We start from the raw sequence: 21,721 nt of genomic DNA, 5'->3' as shown, positions 1-21,721 counted from the left end.
CAAACCGCGAGGAGGAGGCGTTTTCTCTCACTCTGGCGACATTTTCATTGTTCGACGCATATACAGTCGTCGTTTTTTTGTTTGGTGGTTTGTTTTTTCTGTCTAATAATCTGAGGTAAACAATTCCGCGTGGGTTTGGTTACCGAGTGCCTCCTCGGCGTTCCCCGTAGCTCCTCGGTTCCATTCGGCTTTCGTCGTGTCTTTCGTCGGAGAAATGGACGAAGCGGAGTCGGCGACGAAAGCGCTCGGGCTGGACGAACCCGGTCGGCGGGCGGGCTCGGATACCGAGTCGGAGGCCGAAGTCTCCACGATGGCGGTAATGGCGGCGCCGGGAAACATCGACATGGGAGCCGAAGCGATGCCGAACCCCGACGACGCCGAGTCGGCTTTCGCAGGCAAGGCGACCAGCTCCGAGCTAGCCGCCAGCAGCAGGCCGCAACCCCATGCCGCCGAGTGGCGCTAAAAATCAAATATTGACCGATTTCCTCCATCTTTACGCTACATTAAAATAAATGAATCAACCACTGCGCGGCGCAAACAAACAAAAAAAACACAATAAGGCAATTTTCGTTTGTTTTACTTAATTAAAATATGTATCAAATTAAACATCGTTTAATAGTTTTTAAGACTTATATGTTCACACATTTTTTTGTTTCGTGAGATCTAGAGGTCAGAACAAAAATAGTAAAACTAAAACTTTATTTTCAAGTGTTGCCCAATAAACTTGACTTTGACTTTGACAGATCTCTGTTTACTCGTTTAGTGTTTTACCTTTGCATTAAGGGTGTCTTCCGAAAGTCGTCCAATAATGACAAAAACTTGATTATTTTTATATTTCGTTATATCTGCAGTTCATCGGCTTTATTAATTAACGTGTTAAATCACGGTTTACCGCAAGCAAATGCTGCTATCGTATTCTCCATGCTCTCCAAAAATTATCTCACGGAACTGTTGTTTATTTGGTCATTTTAATTTTGCTGTAACTTTGTTAGATTTCATTAATTGAAATGACGTATTCTTAATTCATATTTGGTGATATCGAGAGGACATAAGTAAATGCGTTAGTTCTAACAAGCTTCCGCAGGAGCTTCCCTGTCTGTACACACTTCTCTCCATAGCCCAAAATTTGTCAAACTGAACTCTGTTCCAACATTCTGTCTTTTGTTTTTTTTTTAACTTTGCAGAACTGTTACATAAATACAGAGAAGGAAATCGCTGTTCTGGACTTTTCATGGTAACAGTTTAATTGCCATAAAATGTGATTCAATTAAGATTTACCGCAAACAAGCACCACTGTGTTGTGTTTGCGCAATAGTTATTTTATGAACTGAACTTTGCCCGCTTACAAAACATTTTAAATTTCATCATTTCAAGAGATCAAGAACACATTGGCATCAATAGTGAATGTGATTAAATCCAGATTCATTCCTTGGCTGCAAAATAGCTTGACTCAAATGTGCCCACACTGAATAAATTAATTCAATTTGGACTATAATTTATAATTGAGTTACTCCGATGAAAACAAGCATTGATGTATTGGCGTTTTATTAATTTTTTTTAGTAGTCTGGTGACTATGGACTTGATGAAATCAACATTTTCATGTGATGTACATCCCTCAAAACGCAAGCTGTTGTGTTGTCAGGGCAAGATTGTATGAATAATGGCAGCTTTTTTTTTTTGATATGTCCTGCTGCAGAGGTGTCCACGGTGGCAGTGGAGGACGTTCAGGCTACCGACGACAACGTTTTCGCCACGCCGGTGGATGCGGTGGAAAACCTTCCGGAACATGTGTTGGTACAGCAAAACACACACAGTCCACCTGAGTACATCATCTAGATCCAAAATGATACATGGGCGCGTGTGATAGAGCGGAAGGAGCCCCCTGGAGCTGACCCAGGGTCTCAGCACCCAGAAGACCACGCTCATCGTGGTCCACACCGACTCCACAGTTGCACAGCAGGAAAGACTCAAGGCCACGGCCGCCCTCTCAACGGGTACGAGGACACATTGCGGGGGAATGTGCACATTTTTCTATGCGTGTGTCTTTTTTATATTTTTGCCTCAGATTTTTTTGTGTGTGTGTGTGTGCATTGTTCTGTGTTTGTGTCTTTGTGTGTTCTTTCGATGTGTGTGTGTCTGCATTAATGAGTGTGTGCGTATCTTTATGGGTGCATTGTTGTCTGTGTTTCTTTGTCGTTTGGAGGAATGTGTGAGTCCTTTGTATATTTTTGCATCTGCTTTTGTGTCTTTTATTGTGTGCATCATTGTCTGTGTATTTGTGTGTTTGGATGTGTGTGCGTTTGTGTCCTTGATCATGTGTGTGTGTGTGTGGCCGTACATTGATGGGTGTGTGCATATGAATGTGTATCTTTATGTGTGCGTTGTTCTCGGTGTTTTTGTCATTTGTGTATGTCTTTGTGTCTTTGGATGCATGTATGTCTTTGATATTTGTATGTGTCTTAAGATGTGCGTGTACTTTGTTTGACTCTATGTGTTTGTATGTGTTTGGATCTTTGCGTGTCTTTCATCATGCATGTGTGTTTGTGTGTTTGTTTATGTACGCATTAATGTATGCATTAACGGGTTGGTTCAAACCAGTGTGACGAGCTTTGTCGTTTGAACACTCAGGCCTGGTGACTGCACCTGCCCCGCTGACTCCTCCCCAGGGCAAAGAGCCCGCCTCCAAGTACAACTGGGATCCATCGGTGTACAACAACGAGCTGCCGGTGCGATGCCGAAACAGCAGCGGCGTTCTCTACAAGAATCGCCTCGGCTCAGGTGAGCGCACCGGCCGCTGTGTTGCGCGAGTCCTGTCGCCACGATTTTGAGAGGAGTTAACAAAACAATACACACTTTTTGGGTATGAAACACAAGGGTTATCTCAGAATTGGAGGACATTTTGGCTTCTTAATTCTTGAAAAGTAAACCTTCACTTTTCTAATTTTCTGCTACATATCCGTCAATAATTGGAAATCTACTATCACAGGCTTGATTAGTTGAGTTTACAGATCAATAGTACAACTTTTATCATATGGTTTAATAAATATGTAAATACATTTACTCTAATCAATTAACAAAGTAGCAAATCTATGCTAATGCTAGCTTTCGCTCATCAGAATCTATCCGTTTAGTTAGCTATTATTGCTGACCAAGAAGACAGACCTACTTAAGTAATTAAGAAAGAAAAAGGGGGAAAAAATGATTATATGTGTAACAGGGTTGCATGATGTAGAGTGAGACATTCAAGTAAGGTCAACTAGGACTAGTAAGGCCAACAGGACATAGCTTTGCTGTATTCTTTTTCTGATGATTTCACATCCAGTGTATCGTGTATCAAAAAGTTTAGAACGGGGTTGCATGCATGTTGTGGGACACAATTCAAATGAATAATAATTATTATTTGAAATGTTTTGTTTATTAAAACAAAACTACGAGATTAATTCGTTCCGCGGTTCGGCTCGTAAGGTGAATTCATATGTTAAATAGCTAATGCGTTTAGAGGCCCAGGTAAAAACATCAAAAGCGTACATACATATTAAAAATTGGTACCAAAATAGTATAGTAAGTGCTATGTACTGTATATATATAATATACATGTATAAAATCAGAAAACATCAATAAAAATATAGAAAAAGATTTATTTACCCTTGAGTGGCGCTTGTTATGCCCATATTCCCTTAGTAAAAGTAGCCTAGGCTCGGCTAGCTTTGTATTTCTTGATTATCTCCAGCTTCCATATAAATCATCTTCTTAATTCTCTCTTTAATACCACTAGCAATCTTAGGACCCATGGCTAACCCATTCAATTTTGAATTAAGCAGTACAATGCACTATAAATACGCTTTTGTAACCACTCGCAATAGAACAAAGCTTTACCGTTCCGCCATTTTGAAACGAGCGAGGCCGACCAATAGCAGACCAGCATCTCCGTGAGGAGACGCCGACCAATAGCAGACCAGCATTGTAGTGACGAGTTGCATGGAAGCAGATTGACGGCAACAGAAAATTTGTGGAATTACCCAAAAACGCCTGCAGATGGAGGCAAAACAACACAAACAGCAAACTCCCTAGGGTAATGACAGTTGTTTTTGTCACAAAGCGGGGAAAATACTGTAAAGAGGGGACTAAAAAAATCAGTATTCCACATTGCAACATGAAAAAAAATGTAAGACAGGGACGCTGTGACCCGGGGGTCCACTGTATAAAATTTGGTTGTCGTTTATTGTTTTAGATCTGCAATATTGTGTTGGAGAGTCAACTCATGTTTGTTTTGAATTTTGCGTAATATTCCCACTATCTTTTGGATGTTGAGGTGGTAAAGGGCGCTGCATCAAACACAATCAGCGTTGGTTGACGCCCACCGAGTTCGAAGGTCTGGCCGGTCGCGCAAGCAGCAAAGACTGGAAGAGGAGCATCCGATACGGGGGGAGAACTCTGCTCTGCCTCATACAGGTCTCAACACGGCCACGTTTCGTCCTTTTCCACTAAGAACACTACGTGGTCCTGTCTAATCCTTGGATGTGATGCATCTGCGTCCAGGACCGCATCTTGAACCCTCACGCCGCCTCGTGCACGTGCGCAGCCTGCTGTGACGACATGGTCCTGGTGAGTCGATGTTGTTTCGCCGGAACAGTCGGCATAGCTGCACTAGGGCTGCAGCTATCAAATATTTTGTCATTCGGATATCCCACTGAAAATTCGACAGAATGATCGGGTATTTAGATAGAAATGAAAAATAGATATTCTTTTGCTTGGTTAAAGAACAATTAGGCGTACAGAAGACTAAAAAAAACATGTCCGTTTCATAATTACCATTTTAATTTTTCAGACTACATAGTGCTGCTAGCCGCTAACGTTTCAACCGCTGCTAATCACTGGCAATGGACACCGTATAATACAATGTTAGCGTAGTTAAGTCTTTTTTTAGGACTTTTTAATTAGAATAATTAGCAATAGGATGTATTTTCAAGACAACAGTGTTGTTGACAGAGGCGCTGAGCCACGACACGCTGTCGTAATCTTCAAAATAAAACCAAGGCATTGAAGTCAATGTGTTATTTGGGAAATATAAGCTTTATTTCGACTTGTTGCTGCGGTTAGCTTGACACCTTCCTGACAAGTGTTCACAAAATAAAAGGGTACTCAAGATAATGCCTTGGGCATTTTTTTTTTTTTTTTACCAACACACTCAAGTTACTCGAGGACTTTTTACAAATCCACACAGTTCTCAATGCGATATGATCCACGGTAAATACGATCTGATTTACTACAGTTGTTCATATTTATTTGACACACCTGTTACCTTTATTTTGTAAGGAACAGCAATCATGTCCTATTTTCACTTTGACCCACTTGGCACATCTCATCAGCCAAATGTGTCCTAAATGTGTATAATCAAAATCCAATCTTTTGTATTAACCAGTGATTTATGTTTATTTCTCAAAAATAGCAATAATTTATCTGGGTCAATAAGACCTGGAGGCTAGTGTTTTTTTCAGTGTCAAATACACAAAGTAGCAAAGGCAATACTTAATTTATACCTGTGTGTGATGTGTGTTTCCCTGGATTAGTAATAAAATCCTGGTCAATTTGACCCGGGTGTGGGATAATACAAATGTTGCTTACTAATAAATCTAGTGATTCTTTTTTTTTCTTCTCAGATACAGCAATACAATTCTTTGGTCATTTTGACCCAGGTTTTGCTTATTTATCTAAAAATTTGCAAAAAAAAAAAAAAAAAATCAAAAAGTGCACACAAATGCCATTTTTAACGATTACTATATTTAACATTGATTTTAGCTTTCAAATGGCTCAATTTGACCCACAACATAACAGGAGGGTTAAAATGTACCAATCGGAACAGCACTCTCAATTTCATTGCAGACCTTCTGTACAAATACAGTAAAGATATTCTATTCTATTTATTCTATTCTACTCACAATTTATCATGAGTCAATACAAGTGTGATATAATCATACAAATATGCTATATGAGGCATCGTGGTTAGAACTCACTCCATTTCCGATATGATTCACTTTAATCTCGATACGATTCTTGTTACAATTCAGGACGACGCAATTCATTCAGCTACCTCACAATTGAGCCCAATTATGATTTTATATGATACAACTGACTCCTTACAGGCTGAGATTTATAATCACATATTGCTTGCGTTCTCAGGATGGAGACTCCCTGGAAACCGAGAACATCACAATGGTACTGAACATCTCATTCTTATTTTTCTTCTTTAAAAAATTCTCAACATAACCAATCATCAGAATCAAGAACATCTCGTTGTCTACAGAACGGTCCAGTGCGCCTCTTCGTCCCGTACAAGAGAAGACGGAAGGAGACGGATCCGCCGGCCGTCCCCGTTAAAAAGGAAGTCCCCGCCAGCAAAAACATCACGCTGAGCCCCGGAACCACATGTGAGTCACGTGGGCCGGCCCTGCTCTGTGATTGGTTGAGTTCTCACCATCAAGTCAGGTCTTACAAATATGGCGGGATGATTTTTGGGCTTCCCTTCCCGCAGTCACGGTGTCCCCCATGGCTCAGATCACCCCGTCGGGCACGCTGACCTTCGAGCGCTCGCCCGGCAGCGACACGGCCGCCGCCGCCGCCGCCATTATCTCGGATGCCTCGGCGCCGAGCGAAGTGTACGCGGATACAGCAGGTAATCATATTACCACGGCACGCGTTTGATTCACTCGAATTTTGTTATGATTTACTTATATAACAGGATTCCCTACAATTATGATTCAAAACAAGATAATTCACTTTATGATATGATTTACTTAGAATACAATTCACCTAATACACTGAAAAAAGATGAGTTTAACTTAAAAATATTGAAGTAATGCGTCAAATCCATAATTCAGGCTCCGATCAATTTATATAATGATCTGTTGGTGTAGCACAAACTAAATTTTTGTATATGTAATTGAAGCCTCATTATTGCCTGATGATTTACTTTGATATTTTTAAATTAATATTAATATTTTATTTTTACAGTGCACAATAATTGACGGGTGCCCCCCAATATGATTTACTACCAGTACAATCCATTATGCTATAATTCCCCTAACTATGGTATTTTTAACTCCTAATTACAGTATGATTTACATTTTCACTTAGAGTTACTAATTAAAATCATTCATTCAAATTATGAAGTAATTCATTCATTCCAATTAAACTCCGTTAAAATACGACCAACTCTAATTCCACATCACTGGTCGAATGTAATTCATCACAGTAAAATTCACTCCCGATCTAATTGGATTTCTCGACAATTCACGTGCCATACAAGACATACAATACATACAATTAAAATTCAGTTGGAAAATTTTACTGAAATAACAAATGATATCATTCACTCCATTGCACAGTGAGTGATACACATCCACATTTTGACATCCTTATCAGCCTGTAAACCGGAGAGGACACTGCGTCCGGGTGCTGACCGCGCATCTTAAAATCCTCCATCTTTCCCTGGTGGAACTGGACACAATAGTTGCGGAGGTCAGGAATGTTGGGAAGTCCTACTTTGCCTTCCGCCCCAATGACCTTGACCTCGATAAGTGAAAAACATGGCTAGCTGTTCTCCGTAATGATCTACCAAGGGGCCTCTACATCATCCGATCAGGACGCTGGGCAGCGGACTAATTAAATCTCGGGAGATGGCGGTCACGGACACGTCTCACCTCACCGTACGTCGTGTGAATAACGAGACACCGTCTCGGTGTGGAACGTGGTAAAGGGGACGACCCACCTTTAAAAAAAGGAATAACTAAAGTCTGATATAAAACCCAGCATGTAGACGGAAGCTACCTAATATCTTGGCTGATTCAGAGTGCCTCGTTGTTGGCCACGAGTAGAAAAATCTTGACGGCTTCTCTCGTGTTCTTTCAGTGTTGACAGCTTTACCGGCGTTGGCGCTGTCTCCCCAGGCCAAAATGGCGGTGGCGTCCCCTGCAGCCTCTCTGGTGGGCACCTTGGAGGTGGGACCCGTAGCGGGGGCCACGTTGGCCATGGGGCCGCCTCTTTTGAGCAGCGGCCCCAAGAACATCTGGCAGGGCCTGGAGGAGATGGCCAACACGCTCATGAGCAACGTGCAGCAGCTCAAAGCCTTGATAGAACAGGCCAAGAGGGACAATAAAGGACACAAGGAGGTGAGGGGACCCATGGGGTATAGACACACCAAACATCACAGGATAATCACTTGTAACACACGTCACACCTCAGGATAATCACTTTAAACATTCTGAACACCACAGGATAATCATGTGTAACACACATCACACCTCAGGATAACCACTTTAAACATACTGAACACCACAGGATAATCACGTGTAACACACATCACACCTCAGGATAATCACTTTAAACATAATGAACACCACAGGATAATCACTTGTAACACACGTCACACCTCAGGATAATCACTTTAAACATACTGAACACCACAGGATAATCACTTGTAACACACGTCACACCTCAGGATAATCACTTTAAACGTAACACAAGATAATCATTCTCAACACACCCAACGATGTATGATCATCGCTAAACACACCCCACAGCACAAGAGTCCACACTTGCAACACACCACAGATTATTCACTCAATGCACCGAACACCACAAGATAATCATTTTGCACACACCCAACCCTGCAGGATCATAACTAGACAGAGCCCACATCACTAGATTCTCACTCGTAAAATATCCCCCATCACCTTAATCACTTGTAAAACACATTACACCACAGATTAATCACTAGACATACCAAACACCACAGATAAAATATTTTCAACAAACCCAACTCTGCAGGAACATCACTAAACACACCCACAACACAAGATTCTCAATTGCAACACAATGCACCTCACAGATTAATTACTTTCAATTCACCTCACACCACCGGATAATCACTTCATAAACATTCCACACTATGGGATAATTACTCTTATTGCAGCCCATACCACATGATAATCATCCTCAACACACCTCACAGTATGGATTCATCATTCTCGATGCACCTCAAACCACCGGATAAAAACTTCTTATACCTTCCACTCTTAACATAACTCATGCTACATGAGTATGGTTCTTAACAATACCCCACACCATAGGATAATCACTCACCATACTCCACACCAGAAGATGAGTTGCTACACACACAACAGGATAATCCACAGCATAAGTTTATCTTTTAAAAAACTTTAAAGACCTCCCACATTCGAGTCTTCAATGTTTTGATCACAAGGGTTAAAAAATTAAAACAAATCCTCAAATTCAGCCTGATTATTGGTATGTGTGTACCCATTAAAAGGGCACAGACCTGAACGTGTGTGTGTGTGTGTGTGTGTGTGTGTCTTCAGTGTGCTGTCAGTCAGTCCTTCCAGAACCAGATAACATTCCAGACGCCGGATGACTCACACGCCAAACGGGCCACTGACATCGCTGAGGTCATCATCAATGTATGTTTTTTGCTAATAACTACACATGGACAAGTTTCCTTAAATTAGCTTAAGTTTTCATTCAATCCCAAAGACATTTTTTTTTTCGGGGGGGGGGGGCATCTGGACCGTTTACTACTTGGTATTTATTCACACCTTTTAAAAACACATCAGTTACTTTAGGTTGTGAAGTACTAAAATAATCAAATACTTTATACATTAAAATGATTTTTAACCTAAAAAAGTAACTAAAGTACCTAAATCCGTTGCTTTGGTACTTAAAATAATAATAATAATTAAATCATTAAATAATAATAATTACTTCAGTACCTAAAGTAATCAATTGATGTACTTTAGTTATTTTAACACCTAAATTAATTATTTTAGTACTTACTAGTATTACTTTTGTACTTATTACCTTAAGTAATTGATTACTTTAGGGTTTAAGTATTTGATTAATTAATATCAGTACCCAACATGATTCATTAGATGAGTTGATTTAGTACCTGAAGTGAATAATTACTCTAGTACTTTCAGTATCTAATCACTAAATGGTTGTGGTCTGATGAGACCAAGGGGCATGGGGTACTAAGGTTTTTGTCTTGTCTATTCAGCAGATGTGCGAGAACTGCGGCCGCGTGGCTCTAAGCGAATGCACAGGCTGTCATAAAGTCAACTACTGCTCCACTTTCTGTCAGAGGAAGGTGAGGAACTGCTTCTCTGGGGGTTCCTTGCATGTCATCGGCTTCGTACCTTTCGTTATCGTTCAGGAACAGACAGGAGTCACTTTTTGTATTTTTGTATTTTTTTCTTTTACAAACTGTAAAAGAAAAAATAAGTCTTGACTCTCAAAAAAAAATGGAAAAATATGTGTTTAGGATTGAATGAGTTAATATCCTTCTGCGCTCCTGAGCTAACAACAGCCAGAAGTAGTTACTTCCTGACACCCCTGTCACTCACTAGGCCAAACCCCGCCTCCTAAAGCCACACACTCTTAAAGTCATAGTTACTATGTCGAATGTCAGAAAGAAGACACAGTGGACAAAAATACTTGAGCCTGACGTGCACATTTATTGATTAATCAGGCAAAACCATTTTTTAGCTGATTAATCTTTTAGATAATTGGTAAAATACTTCAAGAGTTGAAGCACTAGCCTGCCCAGCTTTCATTAATGAAATCAAGCAAGTAAATCTCGGGTCACCTGAAAATGGAACGACATTGCCCGCTTTTTACATTTGCAGGACTGGAGAGATCATCAGAGCACCTGCTGCCAATCAGGAGGGGGTGGGATCATCCCAGAGGACGAGCCAATGGCGTCCATCGGCATGGACAAAGTTAAGTGAAAGGGTGTGGCTGGACCCGCCCACTTGAAGCTTCGCTTACTGTACCGAGACAAAAAGGAATAGTCGGGATGCTAAATGAAAAAAAAACAATGACACTTGATGAGCTTTATGGACGGGTTGGCGCTCGTGATTTGCTCTGTATTTTCTAGATGAACATACAAGTTAAGGTTATTAAATATTTTTTGTATTCTACCTCTTGCCAAAGTGATTTTACGGGCTGTCAAAATCCTTTGTACTTATTTTCACAGTGTCTGAAGCGTTTTTTGTTTTTGTTTTTTTAAATTATTGTTCTTGTTTGGTAACAACATTAAAAAGATAGGAAGCCGATTGAGACATAAGTGAATTTATGAATACGATACTTTGTTTATTATATTGTTCATGTATTCAGAAATTATTTCACCTATTATTCAGTGGAATATCTATTTGTAGATTCAGAAAGTATCATTAAATAAATAATTATTGGGTTAGTATTTATGGTAATTAAATCATATTTGAAATTAGTTGACAGTTAAATTATTTCATATGTCAAATATTTTTAATGTTTTATCTTGATCATTTCCTTTAGGTGACAAAAAAAACAGAATGTTTTAGTTCTTGAAAAGTCTAGTTAAATAAACATTGTCAGAAATGTAGTTAGATGAATACTGTTATTAAATAAATAAAAATATTTTAATTGCATTAAATATTTTAAAATGACAATAAATGTATATCATGAAATGAATATAATATATACATACAGTTTTTTAGTTTTATAAATGTTTTCATTCCATTTTCAAATTTTCCCCATCTAAAAAAATACACTATTAAACCAAATAGACTATTAAATCAATATTTTGAAATATCCAAATAATTTGACATATAAAATATATTCAATTGAGTTAACAGGCCATTCCATATTAATCACTTACAAAATAAATTATTACTAAATAGCTCAATGCCAAAATTCACTTTTTAATGGTTAAATTATTGTTTTTATATTTAGTTAAATATATGTGTTTAACCCACATAAAATGTGAAACTTTTAATGACATTCTCTATTGATAAATATTTTGCTGTCGTTGAAACTTCGCTTGAAAGAAAACGGGTGAATTTGCGTCAAATGCTTTTATTGTGAAAAGATAAACTCAACTTAAAAAAAAACTCAAACAAGTTGCTGTCATCTGCATTGTTTCTTCCACTCCTGCTTGAAAATTTACAAAGTAAAAGCAATCCCGTTCAGGCTTCGCGGCGGCGGAAAGAGCAGCATCGGCGCAGGAAGTTTTTGAAAACTCTTCGGAATTCGGCGTTGAAGATGGTGTAGATGACGGGATTGAGTGCGCTGTTTACGTAACCCAGCCATGTGACCACGCTCATGACGGTGGGCGGGATTTCGCACGTCTGGCAGCGAGCGCGCACAATGTGCAGCACGAAGAACGGCGTCCAGCACAGCAAGAACACACCTGAGATTTAAAAAAAAAAAATAATAAGGTCAGTTTCTAGTCATTGCTTCATGAGTCCCTTATGAAGCTTCATGAGTTCTTGTTTTACTCCACTAGATGGTGCTCACGGTTTAAAAACAATAATATAATAATATAAACAATAATATAGTGCGGTTCTTCTCAGTTATATTTTGCCAAGCCAAACTTTTCGTGCCACCTCCCACTCGATGCGCTGGCCACAAAAATATTATTATCTATAAAAATTGTGTATTTAAACCTGAATCCTATTTAATCAAAAAGTGAAAAAAGCAATATAAATCAACTTTCAACAACGGCAAATTATTTTTTACAGCGTTTATATGGTTTACAGCTTGGTCTAAAACCGATCAAAATAACTAATTTTTTTGTGGATCAATACAAACGAAGTTTGAAAGCGTCTAATTTTTAATTAATGGCACTGATGGCATGTTTGATTTATTTATTTATTTATTTTTTACCCAAAAATGCTTTGCACTGGCAAATGGGTTTCAGGGACTGAAAAGATATTTCACGGGGGGTAGATCTCTGAAAAAAGGTTGAGAACCACTCAAATAAAACTGAATATATAAATATAAATAAATATAAAAATAAAAATATAAATAAATATCAGCTCCAAACATTTTTTTAAGTACCTCATGAGGGGCAGATAATTATCAATCAAATTATTAATCAATATTGGCCCAGGAAAAAATCATTAGTATATCACTAATGCACAACACTACAGGCAGGAAATGCCCATCTTTTACAAGCGACATTCAAAGGCGTAATATTGGCCATGTGACTTCATAACCCCGTTTTGTGTTTATGAATATTTCACACCGGCCCTTGCATCTGAGCAGCTTTTATGAGGTAATTGGCTTTCAGGTTTAAGACGCCGCGGGATTAGCTGCCGTGTGCTACAGGGAAGCACTTCTATGCATTAGCTCCACGCTAGCCGCTATTAATAGGTGGAACTTTTCCTGCTGATTCGTCCGGGCAGGTGAACACGCGACGACGTTAATACGAGCAAACGACACCGGAGAGGTGCTGTGGTGCTTATAAAAGCAGTCCAAAAAAAAGATACCTAACAAAAAGTATCTCCTGCTTTCACAGACTATAAATTAGATTATCTATAAAAATTGTTTGAGTATACTTAAGCCTGTATCATTTTTAACAAAAGAAAAAAGCAATATAAATGAATTTTCAACAATTGTGGATTATTTTTTACAGCATTAATACGGATTACATCTTAGTCCAAAACAGAAAAAAATAATCAAAGTGCATCAAAGTGCCTGAAATGTGAAAAAAAATTCTCATTTTATTGTAATTACACTTCACATGACAAAAACAAAGCCTTTTCCTTGGGGTCATCCGTCCCACTTTTTGAAAACACTGCGTTAACAAAAAAAAACAATCTGAATAAACAAATGTGACCTACTTTTTACAGCGTGTATACAGGTTACAGGTTAGTCTAATACAGTGGTTCTTAAAACCCCCCAGTTTCATATGCTCATTCACCAAACCCTTCTTCAGTAAAAAATAAAATATGATGTTTTTTTAGTGGTGCACGAAATGAATGGTGGACCTCTGCGCCGGAGGCTCCACCGAAGCCCTGAGACCGACTCGCCGAACCCCTAGGGTTCCATCAAACCCAGGTTAAGAAACACTGGTCTAAAAGTATCAAAAAATACTCAAAGTGCCTGAAATTTAAAAAAACAAAGCCGTTTCTCAGAGTCGTCTCCCCCCCGCCCCACTATTTGACTTACCTACGACCACGGGCAGCACCTTCATGGCCTTCCTTTCGCGAGTGTTGATCTTGGCCGTGCTCCTTCGCCGAGCCCGCGGCTCCAACTTGACCTCGGCGAAGCTGACCTTGGGCGCGCGCTCCGACGGCGGCGGGGGAAGGTCCGTCCGCTCTGCCGGTTCCCGCTCGATGACGGGCGGCAAAAGCGGCGGCAGCCTGGCCAGGGGCGGCAGCGAGGCGGCGTCGGCGTTGGCCTGGCACAGTTTGCGGCAGGCAAGGATGCTGCTCCTCAGTTTGGCCTTGCGCGCCTCCTCCCAGCGGCGCAGGCCGCGGAACATGCCGCAGTAGAGCAGCAGCATGACGGGACACGGGATGAAGAAGGAGCAGACGGACGAGTAGAGCACGTAGTCGGCGTTCTCCAGCTTGCACTGGCCGGGGCGGCGGCCCGCCACTTGGTTGACGCCCAGCATGACCGGAGAGGCCACGGCCAGGGCCAGCACCCACGTGGCCGACAGCAGCGCGGCCTGCCGCAGGTCCACGTGCTTGCGGTTGTAGTTGAGCGGGATCAGCACCGCGATGAACCTGCGCCCGCACGGGAAGGCGTTATGATCGTCCGCAAAACTTCAAGAAAAGGATACTGAACCTGTCTCGACACTTCCGGCTCTAAAATGTTTAGGTAGTAAAGTCATGGATTACAATAGTTTAATCAGTTGAATTAATGGGAGATTTATTTTTCATTCAATTCCAGACAAATTTCCAAGATTCCACATATTCACATATTACTAAAGTAATCAATTACTTTTGCGCATAAGTACTAATTTACTTTTGATGATACCTACTTAAGTAATTGATTAGCGTAGGTAATAAAGTAGTTGATTAGCTTCTAAAACAACTAGTTTGGCTACTAAAGTACTCTATAGTAAACAAAATTTGTTTTTCATTCACACTTTAATCATTCAAACCCAAAGACGTAGTTCTACTTTTCCAAATATTCAACCATAGATACTTCAGAAATCAATTATTTTTGGTCATAAGTACTAATTAATTACTTTTGATGGTAAGTACTAAGTAATTGACTAGATAATAAAGTAATGGATTACCTTAGCTACAAAAATATTTCAGTTCAGTTATGAGTCTAAGTAGTTATTTTTCATTCACACTTCACTCATTCAATCCCAAAAACGTATACATAGTTCTACGTTTCCTGGTATTCATCCCTAGGTACTAAAGTAATCAACTACTTTTGGTGATCTGTACTAAGTGATTAGGTAATAAGGTAATGGATTACCTTAGCTCCTGGAAAATTAAAGTTTAGCTTCTAAATTACTATATAATTAACTCGAAATGTATTTTTCATTCACACTTCACTCATTGAATCCCAAAGATATATTTCTACTAGATATTCAACTCTAGTTACTAAAGTAATCAATTAGGTACTTACCAATTACTTTTGGTAAAAAGTGATTAATTATGTAATAAAGCAATGGATTTGTTTAGCTTCTAAAATACTTAAGTTTAGCTTCTAAAGTAATCGGTTGATAATTTTAATGTGTGAACAATTTGATTACTTTAGTACTTCATTATCTGAAGTACGTAATTCATTTAATATCCGCGATTTTACACACTCCTTAAACTAAACTGGCTCCCTTTCAAGATCCTTTAACACACTCCTAATTTGATTGGCCACTTTGTTTGTTCTAACAGGAAAAACACAACAGCCTGGGGGCGGAGTCTATTATCCATCCCCTAACCTGCAGTGCTTTGATTTTGATGTGACGTAATGTCGTACCTGTCGACGCTGATGGCACACAAGTTGAAGATGGAGGCTGTGCACAACATGACGTCCATGCTCATCAGGCCGTCGCACACCCCGGTGCTTAGCGTCCACACGCCATCCTGGAACTGGAGTACACACACGTTACAAACTGGAGTAAGAGCAAAATCATTTTTTCAATTATTTGGAAGCATGTGATTTAAGATTTAAGCTAGCAAATCCCTCATTTGAGTCATTTCAGTGTAAATCAGTGCTTCTCAATTATATTTTGCCTCCAACCTTTGGAAGAGGACATTTTTCACGCCCCTCCCCACTCCGCGCTCCGACTTTAAATAAGATTATTATCTATAAAAATTGAATAACTATACCTAAATCGGTACCCTTGTTAACATTAACAAAAGATAAAAAGCAATGTGAATCAACTTTCAACAACTGTTATTAAGTATTTTTTTACAGCGTTTATACAGGTTACAGCTTAGTCTAAAACGGAAAAAATACAAGTGCCTCAACGTGCCCGAAACTTAAAAAGAATGATGAAAATTCTTATTTTATTGCTATTCCACTTCACATGACAAAAACAAAGCCTTTTCCTTGCGGTCATCAGCAGGGGGATCCCAGGGGTACTTGCACTTCCATTTGAGAACTCTGATGTCACTTCTCAATTACAAAAAGAAAACTTAACTTGGGGGAAATTGAAAAAAAAAAACTCATCATGTAACGTCATCTATTCTATTATGAACTTGTTATACATAGTATTAGGTTCCTTCACGATCCATTCATTTGCTTTTCATTTGAAAAGAAAAATGTATTGTTCCTGTCACGGCATTAAAAAGCGTTGTTGATACTTGAAACCCTTTTAAAACATCAAGTACCCCATGAAGTGTTTTCTCTATCCCCCCTTTGAGAACCGCTGTTAAAAAAAGGAGGAAAATTGGATGCGCAGAGTTAAACGAAACTTTGAGGAGAGTTAGAAAGTGCTGCTTTGAGTGGTGTTGGACCTCAGAGTAGACGAAGAGCGGCAGCACGAGCACGGCCAGCAGCAGGTCCGCCACCGCCAAACTGACGATGAAGTAGTTTGTGGTGGTCTTGAGGGCTTTCTCCGTCAGCACGCTGACGCACACCAGCGCGTTGCCGCCCACGATCACCGCGATCAGCAGCACGCCCAGCACCAGAGCCGCCACGTTGTGACCCCGCACAGAAGGGGATGGGGATGGTGAACCCCCGGGGGTGGCGGTGTCCGTCATCTCCATCCTCCCCACCTTCGCCGCGGCGCGGCGGCTCCTCCGCTGCGTCCCGCCGGGCTCTCATGAAGGGCGACGCGGGTGACGCCGGAGCCCCATGCCGTCTGGAAATGCCCTTAAGCCGTCTTATTTGATGACAAGCCAAAATAAAAGTGCCATGAAAGATCCATCGCTTTTGTTCAAACGCAACATTATGAAGAGAGGAAAAAAAAAGTTGAAGGAAAGCTCCCCACAGCCACCCCCGGTGCAGGGTGTGCTTTGCTTGGATGTTTTCCTCCGAGTCGCCCGCCTTGCAGGCCACCGGGGGCACCGCCGCCAAATTAGACAAAGCCGCTTAGGAGCTGCGCTGCAACCGCTGCGTCCTTCGGCACTTCGGACCTTCAGCCCAAATGCCACGCGCGCGCAGGTTGGGAGCGCGCATGCGCCAGCGCGTGTGCGCTCAAAACTAACCAGCTCATGTCACGTGCGTTCAATGAACGTAAGGAGCTTATTTCAAACGCAAATTCATTCGTGGACCACTAAATACAAAATCAACACGACGGCTATATCATTATGAACAGTCTACTTATAAATATAGATAAGTAATATATCAGATTTTTTTTCAAAACTTGTTAAAATAAAACATCGCGCACGTACAAATAACAAACAGTTCTAGCTAGAGAAGCGTTTCAAGTTAGAAGTCAATTAGAATTACTTGAATAACATCTTTTTTTTTCTTGGAACTTTATATAAAATAAACAACAGTGCCATCTGGTGGACATTTTTGTGCTTAGCCCCGTAAATGTGTTGATTGGAGCACGTGCGCATCAGCCGTTACACGAAAAATCAATTGCTTTGTTTTCTGACAGCAGATTGATGTGTGTTAATAAATATCATTAAAAAAAAGATGGGCAACAAAATCACACAAACGGCACGCAGCAGGAGGGACCAGTGGAGAACAAGTCATCGAAATGTAAGTCTGTATCTTTTTGGCTGTACAGTTCTCTATATTGTTGTTTTTATTAAGATATACAAGAAGTCAAACATTGGTTGTTGTGCTTTACTGTATCAGAGCAAATTTAAATGTTAAATTATTCATACCAATCAGGCATTCTTAAGATAATAGAATTTTCAGGTGACCATAAAACCATAAGAGCCAAAATCCAACATTTTTGTGAAGCTTTTGGAATAATTTACATTTTCAAAACGTTTAAAGTATACATAACGACAAGAAGTAACATTCTTTGGACTTTATTACATCGCAGCAACAATAACACGACCTTATTAATTTATGATTTTTTTTTTTTTTAAAGCATGCAGATTCATCGAAACGGCAAGCGGCCATCATCACATTTGCGAACATTCTAGCACTGCAAAGCAGCGTTGTCCCTTTAAGGCAGTGCAATGTCATGCCAGCTGCATGGCAACATCACCAAGCAGGAAGTGAGGCCTGAGAACTTCTAGGATGGGTCTACGGGGGGCGCCAGCGAGGCAGTGGGCCTCGTCGGCGTTAAGCCCGTGGGAACGAAGCGTGGCTAGGGCGTCTGCGAAGTGTTGGCGACCGCCGTGCGCCGTCATCACCAAAACGCTGACGGGACTGTCCAGGAGGCCAAAACGAGCCCGCATGGCGCCCAGCTGTGACCAGAAGCGCTGGTGGGTGGAGCCAAAAGACGCAAAAGTTATTGGGAGAGCATGTGGCACAGTGGGGGAAAAGTACACGGTGTTGCATTTATTTAACATCCTTTTCCCGACAACCACGTGTCGGGAAATTAAATTAAAATAGAACCTATTAAATTAATCCCTAAATGATTCATTAAATGTGAAAAAAAAAATGTAAAAAAAAAAACGAAAACAAAAAACAAACCCACATATGAAGATTAGAGTGATTCTTTCACAAACCACTAGAGGGTGCTCACCACGTTTTGAAAATATTGCTATACAACTGCATTTATTTTGCCTGTAATAGGTCTGTTGGTTTATTGTAAATACAATTTTAAAAATAGGAATAATTTCACATGCACTGCTTGGTTTTTATTTCAGAAAAGATTAAATGAATGATTGTACATGTTAAAAAACAGAATTATTTACCTTTATTTTTACTTATGAAAATGTACCTAATGTATACCAGTGATAAAGACTAAAATACATTCAAATGCATATTTCAAATATGCAAAAATTGGATTATCAATTACTTGAGATAAACGGATGTTTAAGAAGACAACATGGCGCAACCGTACCTGCGTTGGCGTCGTGATGAAGTCATCACCGCACAACAAAACTCTGAGTTGCTCCGATGAGCTGGGCCAAGTTTGATGGCCCAAAAGCGCTGATAAGACACCTGTAAAACGTAACAAATAATCGCCAGCATGTCAGACCTCCGCCAAGCCACAACTGGTACACAGTACGTTGTATTACAAATTTACTATGGCAGTGTCTTTCCAGGCATGATTTATTCATCAAGTCTAGAAAATGGAACATTTAAAATCAGTTTTTTATTCTGTCTTGTCTCCTGGAAACTTCCGTCAGTGATGATGATGTGCAACCGTGTAAAACTCAAAACAGAGGCATATAACATTTTGCGTGTAATCACTGTAACACAGTTTAGCAATCAGTTACTTCATGTTCCAACTCATTTGCTCTTAATTTGAAAAGAACACCCGCCGTGTTCTTGTCACAGCATTCAAAAGTATTAAATTGGATTTGCTGATACTTGCTGAAACTTTGTTAATAACTTGGGTAGCCCCTGAATTGCCTTCACGTTCCCCTATTTGAAAACCCCTGGAAATCATATGTGTGATTGGGTAACTTATTTTAAGAAACTCAGTAATCAATTCTTTTGGCACATCATTTTGCTTGATTTGATATATTCCGCATTTTATGAAAAACATTTTCAAGGGCCTTTTTTTTTTTTTTTTTTAGTTCAACTGACGCCCCCAGCAGGAAAACGCACCTCGTTGTGATGCCAATGCTACCTCCTCAGGCTCAGTGGACAGGAACAGCTGTACTTGATTTTCGAGTAAACTCTCCACAAAGTTTTCCTGACCCGAAAAGCAGAAGCGGCTTACTTCTAGACCTGTGAGTGCAACATCAATTCAGACACCTATCATGACCAGGCCAAGGGAAAATAAATAAATAAATATATATAAATAAATATATATATATATGACACCATATTAAAAAGGAGGTGCGCAGACTTTTTATATCTACCACAATTCCAAGGCATACCGAAATGTTTAGTGCTGCTGACAATGCGAGCGCTCTGCCGCCGCCGCTGCTCATCGGTGGTGATAAGAAGCACGTCAAAAAGCAACGACTCGGCAGAATTCGCTGCCACTAGATGCCGATTCACGCTCTGCAGCGCCTAAAAAAGAAAAGAAGAATATGTCCAAAACATTTGTGAAATACTTTTGTTTGGCAGTCCGTAAACATTGAAACCCCGGTAAGGTTTATTCTTAAACCTGCAATAGTGGGAAGGCCACGCCCACAACGTGCATTTCGCCATCGTCCTCCAACACGGCCGAGCACGAGATGGCAATCACCAGCGCTCGCTCGGCATCTTTCTGCAAAAAAAACAATGTTTTGAATTTTTTATTCATTTAACTATTTGAATAAGTAATTTTGTCTTGAAAGCACAAGAAAATTAAAAGTGGATTTCTTTTTTTTTTTTTAAAGATGGAGGTTTATTTAATCATTTTTATAGGTGTTTATATTTCTAACATTTAAATTATTAATATTACAAGACTTTGGGGAAGGGATAATAAATAAATAATACAAGGTTATGATATACTACTCTTGAACTATTTAGTTGGAAAGCACAAACAAACAAAAAATGTATATCATTTATTCGCTTTATAAAAGTCCTGAATGATCTCTACATCTATTTTTGTTCAAACAAATACAATTAATTCTGAAAACGTGAATATAAGTACTATATGTAAAATTCATTTTTAAGGACAACTTAAAAATGTATTACATCTTTTAGAATCTCGCCACCGTGAAATGGCATAAATCATATTTGACATTTTTCCCTTGAACATCAGGATGCTGGCCACCTCCACATTCTCAGTTTGAAAAAAAATCATAAAATTCTACACTTGAAATAAAATTATCAATCAATTATGATCAGTATTTGTTTTGCTTTAGTGAGCGCTGTTTCCGGGGAAAAAAAGACCAAAAAAAGAAACCTCTGTTGGGGTATTATTGGAAGGTTATATTGTTTAGGTTTTAAATGTATTATTATAAAATCTAATTTTTTGATGTTTAGGTATAATTTATGAGATTAAAACGTAAATGAAAATACATTTATCATTGTAAATATTAAGACGTCATTTGTGAGTGTGTGTGTGTCTGTGTAATAAAAAAAAAACAGGAAGACATCCGATGCACCACGCAAACCAAAATTAACTCCGATTTGTTAGAATTGCATGCATTTTTTTCTTTGTATGAAATGTGATTTATAATGAAAAAATAACTACTAAGACGACTAAAAAAATGCATGTCGCACAAGGTTGTTTTGTTTGTTTTTTACCTGTTTTACGTCAGCGTTCGCGATGGTGGAGACCATCTCCACCTCCTTGCCGGCAAAGGCAGGTTAAAATAAATCAAAAATTGCAAAAGTTTGCACCCAGTCACTTTAGATAGCACCAACGTGAACACAAAATAGCAAAATTGTCTGAAAGTTACTCCACAAACGGAAAAGTTCACTTCCGCCTTTACTTGCCACTTCTGTGTCTTCCTCTTCAGGATT

General features: G+C 39.6%; 3 protein-coding genes across 5 annotated transcripts; 1 reads left to right on the top strand and 2 right to left on the bottom strand.

Moving 5' to 3' along the window:
- The first annotated feature begins 24 nt into the window (after nt 1–24).
- deaf1 (DEAF1 transcription factor) lies at nt 25–11,128 on the top strand. Of its 3 annotated transcripts, none has more exons than XM_088417152.1 (13): nt 25–395; nt 1,698–1,795; nt 1,869–1,995; nt 2,630–2,779; nt 4,314–4,453; nt 4,541–4,606; nt 6,182–6,217; nt 6,306–6,429; nt 6,534–6,674; nt 7,910–8,169; nt 9,379–9,477; nt 10,074–10,160; nt 10,699–11,128. In XM_088417152.1, exons 1-13 carry the CDS (start codon nt 215–217, stop codon nt 10,798–10,800), a joined length of 1,611 nt encoding a protein of 536 aa, XP_088273278.1. In that variant the 5' UTR covers nt 25–214; the 3' UTR covers nt 10,801–11,128. The 3 variants fall into 3 exon arrangements, with proteins under 3 accessions (XP_088273278.1, XP_088273277.1, XP_088273279.1); XM_088417151.1 differs by having other exon boundaries at nt 10,071–10,160; XM_088417153.1 differs by lacking the exons at nt 25–395; nt 1,698–1,795; nt 1,869–1,995 and adding an exon at nt 2,332–2,536 and having other exon boundaries at nt 10,071–10,160.
- Nucleotides 11,129–11,889: 761 nt separating this feature from the next.
- Nucleotides 11,890–17,379, bottom strand: LOC148422622 (dopamine receptor D4-like). Its single transcript, XM_088417949.1, has 4 exons — nt 16,753–17,379; nt 15,770–15,882; nt 14,003–14,562; nt 11,890–12,239 (listed from the first exon to the last, which is right to left on the bottom strand). The coding sequence occupies exons 1-4, from the start codon at nt 17,002–17,004 to the stop codon at nt 12,016–12,018; spliced, it is 1,149 nt and encodes a 382-aa protein (XP_088274075.1). The 5' UTR covers nt 17,005–17,379; the 3' UTR covers nt 11,890–12,015.
- Nucleotides 17,380–17,960: 581 nt separating this feature from the next.
- On the bottom strand, nt 17,961–21,702 carry LOC148422621 (cytosolic 5'-nucleotidase 1A). The gene is made up of 6 exons (XM_088417950.1): nt 21,503–21,702; nt 20,433–20,534; nt 20,200–20,335; nt 19,925–20,047; nt 19,212–19,312; nt 17,961–18,624 (listed from the first exon to the last, which is right to left on the bottom strand). The coding sequence occupies exons 1-6, from the start codon at nt 21,536–21,538 to the stop codon at nt 18,382–18,384; spliced, it is 741 nt and encodes a 246-aa protein (XP_088274076.1). The 5' UTR covers nt 21,539–21,702; the 3' UTR covers nt 17,961–18,381.
- Nucleotides 21,703–21,721: the final 19 nt, after the last annotated feature.

The sequence above is a fragment of the Hippichthys cyanospilos genome, chromosome 6 (assembly GCF_059441005.1).
Source record: "Hippichthys cyanospilos isolate Australia breed blue-spotted pipefish chromosome 6, RoL_Hcya_1.0, whole genome shotgun sequence".
NCBI lineage: Eukaryota > Metazoa > Chordata > Actinopteri > Syngnathiformes > Syngnathidae > Hippichthys > Hippichthys cyanospilos.
This window is presented reverse-complemented; position numbering and strand designations above follow the sequence as displayed.